The sequence below is a fragment of the Danio rerio genome, chromosome 21, assembly GCF_052040795.2.
Source record: "Danio rerio strain M-AB ecotype USA chromosome 21, GRCz13ab, whole genome shotgun sequence".
Classification (NCBI taxonomy): domain Eukaryota; kingdom Metazoa; phylum Chordata; class Actinopteri; order Cypriniformes; family Danionidae; genus Danio; species Danio rerio.
This window is the reverse complement of record NC_141041.1, coordinates 26,104,471-26,121,340: the sequence shown is the minus strand read 5'-3', so window position 1 is coordinate 26,121,340 and position 16,870 is coordinate 26,104,471. Positions and strand designations below refer to the sequence as shown.

Here is a 16,870-nt window from a genome sequence, read left to right as displayed (position 1 = left end):
TTTTTCAAATCGAGGCTCTGTGCAACAGGACAGGTGGAAAAATAGAGGCCACACAGTCATTTTGTCCACTGGAGCGATTTTCTTTTTCTTTTTTTTCTGATCTCGGCCTGGGACGCTCCATCTGTTCATGTTGAAAGAAAATATAATTCATGAGGCATACATATTATGAGGATAATAATATATATACAATTGAAATCAGAATTATTAGCGCTCCTAAATTCTCACCCCCTGTATATTTTTTCAACCCATTTCTAAACATAATAGTTTTAATAACTCATTATTTCTAATACCTGATTTCTTTTATTCTTCCCATGATGACAGGACATCGTATTTTACTAAATAATTTCCAAGATACTATTATTCAGCTTAAAGTGTAATTAAAAGCTCAACTATGTTCATTGTATAATAAAGGTTTATTCTGTAGACAATAAAAAAAAACATTTTGCAACATAGTATTATTCTACTCCAATTAAAACAAATAATGCCTCACCCTAGCAGCGGCTTTGTGACTGCCTGTCGATTAGTCAGACCAACTAAGGTCACAAGTTGCTTCATTACTATCATAGTTTGTTGATTTTGTGTTTCATAAATTCGTCGTTCCTTGACTTGAACACAGGCACGTGCACACATAGAGCTCAACCTGTGCAGTGCACATGCCCTTTCTAGTCTTGGATAGAAAGTGCCCTCCCAAAATGATCTGAATTGCCCCCGTGACTATATGACATGGGTCTGTTGATTAGAACATTTTTGCAGTGGTTTGAATGTGTAATTAAATTAAAGTAGACTTTTTTTTTTATTATTAAAAAACATTATAGTATATAGTAATTATTATTATTATTATTATTATTATTATTACTAAGTAGGATTTTTATTCTTAATAAATACCCTACTGTAAATTACAACCATTAACGATTTGTATGATTTATACATACAAATAAAATACATGTTAGCCAAGAGATTTTATGATATAGAATACAAAAGGGAATATTCTCAATATTATTTGTAAAGGAAGCATAGGCCCTATATGTGCTATTTACATATATTTCAGTTTATATGAAAAACAAGTACATGTTTTTATCAAAACTAATATTGGAATTTTTTTTAAATGTGTGTGTGTAAAAAAAAATTTGCACAAAAAGTATGGGGGTTTAGAGAATAAAGGCTTTTGTTTTGCACTCCTTTATTTCAGACACCGCGAGAATCAGATTCTCTCCCATGATACACGACTAAGCTGAGAATTCTGTGCATCTGCCACAAAGGGGCATATTCTGACAGTCATGTCTGAATATCATGTCCGCAGCGAATGCCCTTCCAGCTGCAACCCACCACTGGGAAACATCCAAACACACTTGTTCACACACATACACTACAGACAATTTAGCTTACCCAGTTCACCTGTACCACATTTGAACTTGTGGGGGAAACCGGTACACCCGGAGGAAACCCATGCGAACATGAAAACTCCACACAGAAACGCCAACTGACCCAGCTGAGGCTCGAACCAGCGACCTTTTTGCTGTGAGGCGAACATGCTACCCACTGCACCACCGTGCAGCCATAACTAAAAACTTAATATATAAAATAAAAAATAATATCTTTAATTACTTTTATTTAATGTTTCCAATGCAAATCCAATTAGATCCACTTAATTGGCAAGTCTCTCATATAATATACAGTATCTACCAAACTGTATTGTAAATAAATTGCATAAACATTTTCTTATTTGTTAATAATGTTACTAAAATTAATTTAAAAAATTTAATATGTATAAGTTTACACACATTTACACAAGTACAAAATAGTCTCAATGATGGACTAAAAATCTGCAGAAATCTGTGGATTTCTGCGCACGTTCTACACAACGTTATTAGACATTAATATTAGGTTAGATTTATTTCACCAGCATCTAAGGACAATGTTATTTTGACATCCAATAAAGACGTAAAATTATGTTGATATTTCGTTGATTTTAGGTTGTGTTGGAAAGTGACCAAAATCCAACGTCGAGCCAACATCTTAAACCAACGTTATATTGACATCAAATACTAATATTTTTTTTGTCATGTATGGCAGCCAAAATTCAATGTCTGAAAGGCGTCATATTGACAATGTCAACACAAAGTCAAGCTGTAACAACATTAGGCATTGATATTTTGTTGTTTTTAGGTTGCGTTGGAATGTAACAATGTCCGACATTCGACATTGACGTTGGCCTGGTGTTGGGTTTTGATGTCAACACAATTTTCATGTGTTTCAATGTCCCATGACGTTGAGGTATGTCAATCAAACGTCATGTTGACATCCTGTGCCTGCCGGGAAGTCTCACCAATGATGCTTTTAGTGATGAAATACATTACACATGATAAGATGGGGAAATACTACAACTAAAAAACTTTTGGCAAACCAAACCGTAAGTTATAGAGATAATGTAACTATGGGGATTATCATCATTAACAGTGTGCTACAGATGCTAACTCATCTCCCTTTTTTTCTTTTCTTCTTCTTTGTCAATCTGGCTTTCTCTCTGTGCAGTGATCTGAAGCGCAGAGTGAGTATTCTGATCGATGGTTCACTCATCATCTCCCAGGTGAAACCAGAGGATGCTGGGAAATACACCTGCAGTCCGAGTAACAGCCTCGGCCGCCCACCTTCAGCATCAGCGTACCTGACAGTGCATTGTGAGTCAGTCACTTCACTATTGTCGTTCATTTCGAAGCATTTCTCCTTCCCTGGTGCTTCTTAAAACGGTCTGCATTGTGCTGTGCAGATGCTGAAATAAACTTTGCTGTGTAGGCGAGAAACCGTCAGAGTATATCGATTTGGTATTTTTAGTTCTTGTCAATAAGTCCTGCTGATCATACGGTGGGAATCTGAGAATGAAACTGTAGGCACTTCTGTTTTGTTGAGTATGATGGTTGAGGTTTAGCATCATTTATTGCAGGGGTCACCAATCTCGGTCCTGGAGGGCCAGTGTCCCTTCAGGGTTAAGCTCCAGCTTGCCTCAACATACCTGTCTGAATGTTTCAAGTAAATCCAGTAGCTTGTTCAGGTGTGTTTGATTAGAGTTGGAGCTAAAATCTGTAGGGCACCGGCCCTCCAGGAACAAGTTTGGTGACCCCTGATTTAATGCTTCTGAAATCAGGAACATTTGATATTTTGCACAGTAAACAAATGGTTAAATTAAAGAATATCCTAATGTCATAATTTTCATTTGTTTATAAGTAAACAAACAAAAATAACTTTAGTTAGTTTGGTTAAAAATAAACTAATGAATGATTAAATAAAATAAATTACATAAAATAAAATGTCCTTTTAAATTAATATTTTATGAAGAAACATACAGTACAATGGATATATAAATGTTAAATTAGATAATGAATAAATCAACAAACCTTTTTTCTAAAAAAAATCTAATTTGTAATGAATTAATGTAATTGTTCCAATTAAATTAATTATTATAAAAAATTAGACGTCTAACAATATGTGATTAATTATTGAAATCTTGTGTAAACAAATAAATGACAAAATAAAAATAGATTAACTAATAAAAAAAAATCACAAATCAAAAAACTAATAAATAAATAAAGGTATGAATGAAGTATTAACAATATGATTTTTGTTTATTTTTTAAACAAACTAATAAATAATAATTCTAGTTTCTAGGTTTAAATTACGTTAAGAGTTTTTCTCAGTCACTTTGGTACATTTCTCAGATCAGAACTAAAATTTGCAAAACAGTAAGTTTATTCTCAAAACAACATGTACAAATAGCAAAACAGCATGGGTTTACCTGCAAAAGCTAGTCTCTGACTCAAAATCCTTTGTTCATCTCTCAAAACTAAATTTCTGTGTCAATAAATGTCATTGTGCATGGATGAGACTTACTTACTTAGTCAAGTTGTCAATATAACAGTGTACTCTGGAGAATTGTTCTGACTTTTTAAATTTTTTTTGCGATTTGTACTGTAATTTGTTGCCAGATCATGTCATTGTGATATAGAAAGGAGAAGACACCACTGCATAACACAAAGAAAAAACTAAACAAAAGTAGAAATGTTAGCATAAGACCTTTGAGATCAACCTTCATTAGAAAAACTCAAAAATCACCTGGGAGAAATGTACCAATTCTTGACAAATTCAGAACAAAACATCGAAAAACGCACTATGACGAAATAATAAGACAACTTGTTTAGCCTTGTTAAGCCAAACTTATGCCATGAACAAATGATTTAATGTTGTGGGTGGTGAGATTATTCAACAGAGACCAAAATTATACATTTTGATCAACCTGACATGAGCATTTGATAACGTAGGACACAGAAGAGAACTGCACATAATCATTTGCAGGGATGTACCAAAGCATTTGCAGCTTGTTCAAAGTCATGAAAAACTGCTTTTTTAATGTGCACAAGTGACACAATAATCTGAATGTTGAACTGTTAGTTTTGAGAATTTCAACTCTGATCTGAGAAATGTATCAAAGCCACTGAGAAAATTGTAAATAAATAATAAAAACATTTAATTCTCTCAGATGTTCCTCAGCCTACAGTAAATAATACAGTATAACATAAAACCCCTGGTTTAACTGGTTTTCAATACATATTCTAAATAAATATGTCTTTTATTAAATTCCATACCTTGACAACCTTTAACTGTAGCAGTTTTATTTTAAATGCAGCAGAAATTCCTAGTTGCCTTGTGTATTATGTAACATCACACATGATGTAATAGAGCAGGAATTTTCCTTCATCCTCAAATCTGTGACATTGGTCTCACTGGATTGAGCGTGAAAATGAACCAACACAAGGGCACAGATTATGCCTTTTTATCACGCGCCAGATTTCACATCAAATCACATACAGTACACTGGATAGCGGCTTTTCCTTACAGTATGATCTTTTATAATTGATAAAAAAGGGTTACTGAAGTCTCCCAGCGTATTCAACACATAGACCACGAGCAATAGTTTGAACTGCTGCTGTTGGGCAGCCTGACACTTTCTATTTGCAGCCCAGAGATTGGAATGGCCTTCTGTCCTGGGAGTCTGGAGCCGAATTGAAACGGTGACCTTGAGTCAGTAAGCTAGCAGATCACTCAGCCATGGCTCACTTTCTTTACGCTGATAGATTGATGCAAAGAATCTTGCTTTTTTTTAGTAAATCAACCCTAAGCATGCCATATTTGCCAGTAATAGAGCAAGATCTGAGTGCTGGAAAAGTTGCTCTGGTAATAAATGCAATAGATATTTTGAATTCCCTTTTCTCGGAGGAAGCAGAGCAGTCTGTGTTGGACTCGGTCGAAGGGATTACATCATAGCAGAATTCCCAGACTGCAGGAAATTTCAGCTGTCTCTCTTTGAAAGCATCTCATGTATTCTGGCTGTCTGTGTGTGTAGCGAGCAGAGGCGCAGAGAAAGACTGTTTGACAGTAAGTGTGAAAAAGAGAGGTGGGGGTGTGTAAAGGATGACATCATCGTGTGTGGAAACCCTCTTCTCTGCAGTGACGTCACCTGCAGACGCTTTGGCAAGCTGGTAGTGTGGACGCTGGCGGCCTCGTTAGACGGCTGGAGGCATTGCAGGTCCCTCCTCTTCTTTTTTTTATTCGCATTTCTAGTCTTCAAAACACACTTGTATTTTGCTCTTTTGGTGTGTGTTTATGTGTGTGTGTAAATTTTGAGGAATTGAAAACCATCAGCATACAATCTAAAAAAGGGCTGGGATGTTGTAAACATTTCCAGCCATAGTCCTAATGTGCACCCTTTATTTTTTTTATTTATTTACTTTTTTGTATATCTTCTTTTCTAATTGGCAGTTCATTTCTCTGGGATTTCTCAGGGACTAAGCCATAGTGTAGTGTGTGAGTCAGTGAAAACAACAAAAAAGAATACTTTTTTTTTTTAATAGGGTGACAAGGGGACTTATGGTTAGCACTTTCACCTCAGAGCAAAAAGGTCGCTAGTTCATGTCCCGGCTGGGTCAGTTGGCATTTCTTTGTAGAGTTTGCATGTTCTCCCTGTGTTCGCATGGGTTTCCTCTGGGTGCTCTTGTTTCCCCCACAGTCCAAAGACATGCGCTATAGGTGAACTGAATAGACTAAATTGGCCGTAGTGTATGTGTGTGAATGTGAGTGTGAGGGGGGTTCCACACCACCACCAGTGTGCAGCATCCACTTGGAGCCACAGGACAACAGTGCCAGTGCGCTTACCACACACCGGCTATAGGGGGAGTAGATAGACAGTGATAGAGCCAATTCAGTGGATGGGGATGATTGGGAGGTCAGTAAGGGCCGATGGAGGGAATTTGGTCAGGACACCGGGGGTTACACCCCTACTCTCCACAAGAAGCGCAATGGGATTTTTAATGACCACAGAGAATCAAGACCTCAGTTTAACGTCTCATCCGAAAGACGGGGTTGCAACTAAAAGGGCATCCGCGGTGTAAAAGATGTTCTGGTTAGGTTGGCGGTTCATTCCGTTGTGGTGACCCATGATTAATAAAGGGACTAAGCGGAAGGAAAATGAATGAATGAATTTTTAAAATTAAATCTTTATCCGATTTGACTGCTGGACTGCTCCATTTAGAGTGAGGGACACCATTGCATGGATGTTTTAAGTGCATTAAAATTTGAGTTGTTAGACCCTCACCATACAAAATATGATAGAATTAAAAACCTAAATAATTTGTAGGTATAATTTATACTTTTAGGTATTTATTAGGGGCCCCCAAATTTCCTTTGGCCCTAAGTGGCTGACTGCTTACCTCACTTATTGGTTAAATACATCCCTTGTGGCAATCCCTGATAAATAAGGGACTAAGCCAAAAGATAATGACTGAATGAATGAATGAATGAATGAATGAATGAATGAATGAATGAATGAATGAATGAATGAATGATGTAACTTAAAGTTAACAGCTGGGCCACACTTTATTTTAAGGTGCAGTTCTAACTATTAATAAACCATAAACTATGACTTTTAGCTCAATTACTAACTCCTAATTTTCTTAATATTAGTAGTTATCAAGGTAATATACCTTTAAAATTAGGGATATATATCAAGAATATAGAGTTCTTAATTAATTACTAATAAATAGCTAATATCTTGATAATAATTTAATGTAATGTGTGCATTTATATAGGGCATTACCGTGTATGGCCATACACACAAAGCGCTTCACAATCATGAGACAGGTCTTCCCACTCCACCCCCAGTGCAGCATCCACTTGTATGATGCGACGGCAGCCACAGGACAATGGCGCTAATGCACTCACCACACACCAGCTATCGGTGTGGTGGAAAGACAGTGATATTGTGAATTTGGTGGATGGGAAGAGTTGGGAGGCCATGATGGGTAAGGGACAGTGAAGGGAATTTGGCCAGAACACATAATATTATGAGAAGTGCCATGGGATTTTTAATGACCAAAGAGAGTCAGGACCTCAGTTTAACGTCTCATCCGAAAGACTGCACTCACTGACAGTACAGTGTCCGCTTTACTATACTGGGGCATTAGGACTCACACAGACCACAACTTGAGTGTCCCATGTTAGCGTCACTAACAGCAACATAGTTTTCAAATGTGGTCTCTCATCCAGGTACAGACCAGGCTCAGTCCTGCTTAGCTTCAGTGAGTAACCAGTCTTGGGCTGCAGGGTGATATGGCTGTAATGATAGGCCGGTAATCCACAAATTAATTGTGAGAACTGCCGGTATACCAAAGTGTTACTTAAAAGTGAAATTTAAAGGTGACTGTATGTGTAAAACAGATACAGATGTGTAATACAGATAATACAGATGTTACCTGTTTGGATACAGATACAGATGTGTAATACAGATAATACAGATGTTACCTGTTTGGATACAGATACAGATACAGATACAGATGTGTAATACAGATAATACAGATGTTACCTGTTTGGATACAGATACAGATACAGATACGGATGTGTAATACAGATAATACAGATGTTACCTGTTTGGATACAGATACAGATGTGTAATACAGATAATACAGATGTTACCTGTTTGGATTTCCTGCCAGTTTACACGTAGCTAGTTAGTTTTGTACATGTGCCCACCTCCAAGCAAACCATAGTCTTCATACCCTCATTGCACAGGTTTTTTGTAAACAGAAAGTATCAGTGAAAAACCATCCTATCAGTTTATCCCTAAATCTACACCTCTTTCTGATGCACTCCTCACATCATCCCGCCCCTCAGCTCGACTTGTGCTAAAAATAGACCTTGGCACTTTGCTAAGCATTAAGATGGAGCAGTGGATTTCTTTAAAGTGGTGTTTTCGGAGCTCTCCAGCAGGCTGTGGTCGACTGGTGTCCTCACTAATGAGAGACAGTGATTTATGAGTCACACGCAGCTGAATCTCTTTTAGAACATTATTGATATGCTTCACTTTACAGTGGCTTTATGCAATATAAATAGGAAAAACTAATCAGAAATCATCCTGTAGTTGATTTTGAACTGAAATAAAATCCTGTTGAAGTGGAGAGAATCCCGTATTAATCAGAATTCATTTTATTATTAGGATCCGGTTTTATTACCAAGTGTTCTTTACACACAAGGAATTTGTTTTGGCTACAGAAGCTTCTAGTGTACATAAAGTGACAAGTGACAACACAAAAATAAATATGAAAAAGACAACAAACATTAAACAGATGGATTAGACAAAAGAGCTCTGGATTTTGAATTGTATGTACAGATTTGTTATAGATATACAAGTTATAAGGTGCTGTGTATGAGAAAGTCTGCATATGAGAAATTATTGCACATGTATACTGCACAGTGGGGAATATTTAACTGTTCATGAGGTAGATGGCCTGCGGAAAGAAACTTTTCCTGTGTCTGGCTGTTTTGGTGCTTGGTGCTCTATAGCGCTGACAAGATGGTAACAGTACAAACAGGAAGTGTGCTGGGTGTGAGGGGTCCAGAGCGATTTTGCAAGCCCTTTTACTCACTCTGGAAAAGTACAGTTCTTGAAGTGTGGGAAGGGTAGTGCCAGTAATTTGTTCGGCAGTCCAGACTATTCACTGTAGTCTACAGAATTCGGGTTTGGTAGCTGAGCTAGATTAGATAGATTGGTTGACAGCTGAGTAGTACTTTACGAGCAGCTCCAGTGGCAGGTTGAACTTCCTCAGCTTACAAAGGAAGTAACGTATCTGCTGGGCTTTCTTCACAATAGAGTCTATGTGAATGCCCCAAATAGATCCTGAGAGATGGTAGTGCCCAGGAACCTGAATGACTCTGCTGCAGCCACAGTGCTGAACGTGATGGTGAGTGGTCAGAGGCTGGGGGGATTTCTACTAAAGTCCACTATCATCTCCACTGCTTTGAGCATGTTCAGCTCCAGATGGTTGTATCTGCACAGTCAATTAATCAGTCGACGGCCTCCCTTTACAAGAGAAGAGCAGACACAAATGGCACTCACGAGTGAAATTTTAGATCTTAAAAAGCACACAAGAAAGTCAAAGTTACACAATAAGTTCCCTGCACCATGACTTGACATGGCGCTTGTGTAACCCCGCTGGTCCTACACCACCAAACTTGCTTCGAGCTGGGATCGAACCAGTGACCTTCCGCATGGGAGTTAGTTGCTCTTATAAGAAGGCTAAAGACCATAGCCTCTAATATCTGCCACTAGAGCACCTTTAGAGGTCAGAGGAGTGAGGTTTACCTTCAAAGCATGCCACTAGCTGGCCTCTGCTACACTCACCCCCCTAAACCTCAGTCCCATTTGGGTCACAACACAAATGTAACTATGCCATTTCTACAAAAATGTTTCTTCTTGGCTTTCGAAAGTCTTGTTTTAAAGTTGTACTGTACTTTGTAGGAGAGTACTCCAACAGTACATCATTATCAAAACCACTCATGCATATCTGCCGGTTGTGTCTGGACACACAAATCTGATTCATCACTTGCAATCAATAATGTAGACATTCTGCCTGAAAAGATCTGATTTAAGATTTGCCTGCAGTCTGAACAACACAAGATAACCCATTACAAACACTAAACAGTGCCTGTTTAGTCATCTAGAGCAAAAATCTGTCTCCAGATAAGGTTTGCCGCTCAAACACTATGGCTGCTTGATAAGATTTGCCTCTCAGACCTTATCTAGTGATAGATTTGGGCTCTTTGTTGTGGTTGTCTGAATTAAAAACAGCCTTCAACAGCGTACGAATGTCTTTTCAACTCTGTGTTCTTTAGAAAATTTTACGATTTTCTGTTTAATTTTTTTTTTCTTCTCATTGTATCCCAAGGCTCTTACTGTGGTGAGTAATAATCTCAGGCTTGCTTAGCCCTTTTCATTTCAGGCAAATTCTTAGTCTTTATGATATTTTTCCAAGAATACCTGACTCATTCAGAAGATTTGTGCTAAATATTTCAAAGAGTATGTTTCCTCTTAATTTTCAGACAGTTTAACGATGCACAAAACTCAACATCATGTCTAATTAGGTGTATTTAAGCTTCTCTTAACCTCTCTTTATCTCATAGACCCTGCCCGTGTGATAAACATGCCGCCCGTTATTTACGTGGCCATTGGACTGCCGGGGTACATCCGCTGCCCGGTGGATGCCAACCCGCCTGTCACTTCAGTGAAGTGGAAAAAAGACGGCCTGCCTCTGCGGATAGAGAAGGTGAGTCCAGCTGGACAATGATCTCAGTGTTTTCACGGCTACTGTCACATGAGCTTCAGTGATCTCTCACAGCTGCAGGAGATGGGTTTCATTCACAGATTACATTGATCTCATGGTCTCACACTGACAAAGATCGCTGGCTCTTCTTCAGCTATAAAGGCAAACGGAGAATAACTCCGGCTCTGTTCCTCGTCAATGCCATTGACTTTGAGGAATACTGAGTAGCTGGAAATGGGTAGACTTATCATGTTACGTTCAGAGTGCACTGAGTGCAGATTCAGTCCATTTATTTCACTTGTTCAATAGGCATACTGCTCGTCAGTGATGAAGAAGACATATGGATTTTGGAAATTCTGTAAAAGTGTAATATGTCTGTTCTTTGACATTTTGGGAAATGTTTTAAAGGGGGTCTATCTAAGAAATATACTGAATGCTGTTCAAAATACTGCAATACCGCTTACATAGTATTCCTAATTGCAAAGTACTTTATACTTTTAAAGAACTTTTGTCTGACTCTGGCTTGAATTTTTATTTTTATATTTTACTGTGTAGATTGTGCCACTGCAGATAAACATAAATGAAAAAAAGAGGATAAAAATCCATAACTATATTTTAGATCATGGAACATTCCAACCAGTCAGGCTAGCAGGAGAGTAAAGCCTCATTCACACTATGAGCAACTCGCAGCGTCAAAGTGACAAGAGATCATTAATTTTAACGAAGAGCGAGCAACTTCTGGTGACTTTCATCTACACGTGCAACAGCAACCATTGGCGACCAGGTGGGTATGTTACGCAACACGACAAAGTTGAGAATCTTTAACTTTTTGCACATGAAGAGTGACTTTTTTTAAATTACAGCAAGTAGGAGCACCAGGAGAGCTCACGTAATCCTCTCTCAGCTCACTCAAAGGCCAATTGTATTGTATGAGTCGCCTCACAGCAAGAAGGTTGCAGGGTCGCTAGTTCAAACCTCGGCTCAGTTGCCGTTTCTGTGTGGAGTTTGCATGTTCTCCCAACCTTTAGGTGGGTTTACTCCGGGTGCTCTGGTTTCCCCTAAAGACATGTGGTACAGGTGAATTGAGTAGGCTAAATTGTCCGTAGTGTATGAGTGTGTGTGTGAATGTGTGTGTGGATTTTTCCCAGAGATGGGTTGTGGCTGGAAGGGCATCCGCTGTGTAAAAACTTGCTGGATAAGTTGGCGGTTCATTCTGCTGTGGCGACCTCGGATTAATGAAGGGACTAAGCCGACAAGAAAATGAATGAATGAATGAATTAGTAAAGCAAACAAAGGCCCTATGTGCCATTTACATATATTTCAATTAATACTAACTAATATTGGATTTTATTTTAAATGTGTGTGTGTTTGTGTGTGTGTGTGTGTGTGTGTGTGTGTGTGTGTGTGTGTGTGTGTGTGTGTGTGTGTGTGTGTGTGTGTGTGTGTGTGTGTGTGTGTGTGTGTGCGTGTGTGTGCGTGTGTGCGTGTGTGTGTGTGTGTAAAACAATATAATTTGCACAAAGAAATAACGGGGTTCTACTCTAAAGAAGTTGTTACTCCACCCCTTTAGAGCATCAATATGGGGGTTTTACGCTATAAGTAACGTGGTTCAAGTGATGGATCTGCAACAGAGAAACTAGGGGTTTTGGGAAACACTCGTCACTACATTGCTCTTTTCCTAAATGATGCATCATACTATTATAGTTCAGCTGCGAGTTACATCTTTGTTTGGGAAACGCACCCCAGAGCATCAGCCAGCTTTAAAGACATTGCTAGTGTGAATAAGGCATAAAGGGGGTCGCACACCTGATGCGCCACTTGGTCGCTACGCCACGATGTGCCACAAAGCACTTTGCATTGTAGAATTCTAAACATAGATTTCAATCAGGGTATGCACACCGACACCACATATTGGTGGCAGTCCGTAGCACCCAGCTACGAGTGAGGACACTGTTTATATTTCTGGCACGCCACAGATTGCCATTTAAATAGTTTCATTTTAAATAACATGCGAATGTGCGCATCCGGTTACTTCCTGCTGTCATATGTGCGGAACTGAGTGGTGCATTGTGCTTACTGGTGTTGTGGTTCTAGTTATATTTAAACTGATTAGGTATATTTTAACACAAATGTCACTACTGAATGCCGATAGACTGAAGAACAACTCCACCAATGCTCAGCTCTGCTAGCCTAACAGCGGCATGAAACCAAAACTCCACTAGCTGACAGAAATTAAGAAAAAACCTTTGGGAAAAACTAGGCTTAGCTAGGGCAACTGTAGCTGGCCATGAAAATAATGAATTTTACACAAAATGGTTCTCTTTCATGGATCTCAGGTACTGCATGAAAACCGACGGTATGGAAGTACATTGTATTTTTAGCTGTCCTGAAGTATGTGTGAAATCACTCAAATGTAATTGGGAAGTCACCACATTACATAACATGGCGACGCGTGATGTCATTCTAAGAACTTTATGAAGCCTAGGCTGCTCTTACCAAGAAAGTCTTGAAGAGGCTATGATGCCGATGGCATAAGACCTATCAGCGAAATCCCCATTGGTGAGGGGCAACATCAACTACTCATCATTCAACATCAACTGTGTAGCACCTACCCCTCCCGAGTGCCCTCACAGGGCCATACTGCTAACCCTGCTTGCTCTTGTGCTTCAGGGCACAATATTCCCAGGCCCCGGCAATATCTCCTCTCAGTGTTAGCCCCTGAGGGTAGCAATTCTGGAGGGCTTGCCCCATCAAGTCTAATTCAGTCATCTCCTGCTGGTCATCTGCTTCGGGTCCTCAAATTAGTTACTCTGGAGAATCCAGGGGCCAGTCTGGTTCCCCTAGAAAATTTTCTAACAGCTTGGAAATGTCTGCAGTTTGTCTCACTATAGAAAAAGTTAAAGAAATCAGTTCTGTCTGTCTTGTTTCAACGGCAAACTCTATACTGTAGTAAAACCCAAGGACAGCAAAGGAGGTTCCTGAGATTTTCTTTTGGGGTGAAGTTTACCAGTATTGGGTTCTCCATTTTTATTCTAGCCCTATCACCCCACACCTTCATGAAAGTTAACCATGACACTTACTCTGGATTACTCTGCATATATTTAATTATCACAACGACTGGCTAATCCCATCATACAATGAAAACCTCACAGATTATGACTGGATTGGATTGGAATGCCTTTAATGTGCCGGAGATGCAATTTGGTTAACAGCAATAGCTGACACATATCAAAACGTAAACAAAAATAGAAATAAAACTACCAAATTTACTATTATGTTGTTTGTTCGAGTGTTGGTCTGTGTCGGCTATTGCTGTTAACCAAATTTAGACAATAAAGACATTCCAATCCAAACCAGTCATAATTTGGGAGGTTTTCTGGTTGGTTATGATTAACACCCATTTAATGTACACAAACCTTCAGCATAAACTGCAATAAGCCATCATTACTAGCCTGTGTCCACCACCCAACATGATTTACCATAAATCTGGATTTTTTCAGGATCAGGTCAGTTTCTTTTAATCATCCATCATTGTTTAAATGCCGTGAACTAATTTCTATCCTGACCTTCTCTTTGAAACACATCATTTTTATAGTGTACTGCTTTCAAGACTTGGAATTAAACACCCTCTGTTATGATCAGGTAGCAATTTTATAAATTAAAATGATAGATGGATACTGTTGTATGCTATAAACAGTATGAATAATTTTGGTTAATAGCATCTAAATGGCTAATAGATCAACAATATGCAGCAAAGCAACAGTGACACAGTAAAACATGCGTACTCACACTTATGTTGAAACATTACTATTGTATTTAGTTTAGTTGACACTGCATCATCTTGTTGTTTCAGGCACAATGCAATTACATTCAATAAAACCCATCATAACCAATGATTATCTCTCCAATGAATGCAGCAAAACTTAACATGGTTGTGTCAAATTTATACACTATTAGGATCAAATAAAGTTAATACAAAAATGTATTATCCTATATAACATATTTGTTTTGATGCATGTATAAATCCATGGATGTAATGGTTCAGTTATGTAGAAATAGTCATGAATCTGTGGATGTAGTGATGTAGGCATTGATCTTCTACAGGTTATGTGTTTCCTTAAGTTCATGACGTTGGTGTTGCAAAATCACCCTCTGCCTTTTAAGGTTCACTAAACTGTTAGTTCTTATTGTGTGCACTAAGGGTAATGGGACATCTCTCTATTGCAGTACCCTGGTTGGAGCCAAATGGAAGATGGGAGCATTCGAGTGTCTGAGGTGACAGAGGACTCTCTCGGCACCTACACCTGCGTGCCTTACAATAGCCTCGGTACCATGGGACCGTCCCCTCCCGCCCCCCTGGTGCTAAAGGTAAGGATAAAACCTTGTAGCTGCACCATTATTTCATTTGTTTGCGTCAATATAATGTGTTTGGTGATGGATAGGATCCACCCAAATTTTTGGTGGTTCCTGGAGGGGAGTACAGGCAGGAGGCTGGTCGAGAGCTGGTCATCCCCTGCGAGGCAGAAGGAGACCCATTCCCCAACATTACATGGAGAAAGGTAAGCCATGTCTTTCAAGGATCTTTACGAAGTCTTTGTCAAGCCAAATAAACTGCTTGCCAGAATTGTTTTTTCTTCTATTGGAGAAGGTAGGGAAGCCCAGCAGAAGCAAGCACAACGTCCTACCGAGAGGCAGCTTACAGTTCAAATCTCTCAGCAAGGAGGACCACGGGGAGTGGGAGTGTGTCGCCTCCAATGTCGCCACGAGCATCACTGCCAGCACGCACCTCCTAGTAATCGGTAGGAGGCGTGAAAACAAATGGTGTAAAACCCAATGACGCACAAACACAACTTGCAATATTTTTTTCAATACATTTTTATCATTGTACTTCAGACTCGTTAAGGGTGCTTTTTTCGTTAAATGCTTACTTGTATTGTTGTTTATACTTTGCAACGTCATGAAACACCTGACTCACCATTTTTTAAAATTGTTCAATTGATCAATGTCATTTGTGTTCCTTTGCTTACATTCATTATATTAGCAGTTCATCACATAGGTAATTTGTTATAATATGTAGTAAACCTGTTGTATTGTTTTTTTGTTTTTGTTTTTTGTTTTTCAAAAACTGTGGTATCTGTCTGTTCTGTTTCTAAGCCATTCTAGCTTATTTTGTGACATATTGAGGGGCACATTCCATTACTTTCCTTGTTCTCTGCCAACAGTTTTCTTTGGGGTAAATTCTAGAAAGTAGGGAAGCTGAGTATTTTCAGAAGAGCGCCTGCATTTTTAGCTGTGTAAAAATACTTTGGTGGAAACGCACCCTTACTGAGTATTAGCAAATAGTATTCGGTTTATCTAGTAACCCAAATGTATTTTAATACAGTTTCTTCTAGAACAGTGGTCCTCAAACATTTTTATCACCACGGACTGGTCAACGCTTGACAATTTTACCACATACTGGATAGGGGGTTATGGTGCGGTGGTTCGTAGGTTGCTAGGTGACCAGCAGAGAATTACAAGCTGACAAAAAAAGTTCTGTCACTCTGAAACAAGTTTTATTTATGGAGACAATTACAAAGCACTGCAGTGTTTGGGAGTTCTGTGTTTGTCTGAGATAATTAGTTGAGCGAAATGTGTATACTCCATACAAGCTGAAGCTGAATGGTCATTTCTTGTCACTTGACTGGCGGTGTGCACATGGCATTCATTCAACTGTGTGTGTCTGGAAAGGGCGGGCGCATCATACCGCTTGCGCGCACAAGCCACACACCTCCTTTGGAAATAACAAATTTGCATGGTGGATTTACTTGATTTGTTGACAAATGGGTTGCAAATCTATTCCTTGGCAGTTCAAGAGTCGTTAACTGGGCCTTTTCCCTTTAGCATAGAGACTTTCCAATGATGTTTGTTGTTCTTTATTCATTTTGCTGCTTGTGGGTTTAATTTGGCCACTCAAGTAACCGAGATGTAAGTGAGAGAATACAGACATTTTTCAGAATAAAAGATTTTTTAAAATAAAAGATCGTTTAGACTTAAATAATTAATAAAATGGAAATAATTAATGATTTCTTGTGTGACCTGGTACTAGTTGATACCAGTGGTTGAGGACCACTGTTCTAGGACATAAATGTCAATGGAAATGGATATGACTTTTTTTTTTGCAAAGATGTACTAGCTATATCTATTTACTTCCTGCAGTGCTTTCAAGTACAGTATATGCACATGCA

General features: G+C 38.8%; 1 protein-coding gene across 13 annotated transcripts in view; it reads left to right on the top strand.

The window, feature by feature from the left end:
- igsf9bb (immunoglobulin superfamily, member 9Bb) overlaps nt 1-16,870 on the top strand; it is a 171,165-nt gene that overhangs the window by 108,183 nt on the left and 46,112 nt on the right. For all 13 annotated transcript variants that reach the window (XR_015520339.1, XR_015520338.1, XM_087301323.1 and 10 more), the window contains exons 7-11: nt 2,533-2,678; nt 10,504-10,646; nt 14,871-15,011; nt 15,086-15,202; nt 15,292-15,442. Coding sequence is in view for 11 of the 13 variants with exons in the window: in XM_087301323.1 (XP_087157449.1) it covers nt 2,533-2,678; nt 10,504-10,646; nt 14,871-15,011; nt 15,086-15,202; nt 15,292-15,442 (698 nt within the window). In the remaining 2 variants the exon portion in view is untranslated. The remainder of the gene's footprint in view (nt 1-2,532; nt 2,679-10,503; nt 10,647-14,870; nt 15,012-15,085; nt 15,203-15,291; nt 15,443-16,870) is intronic.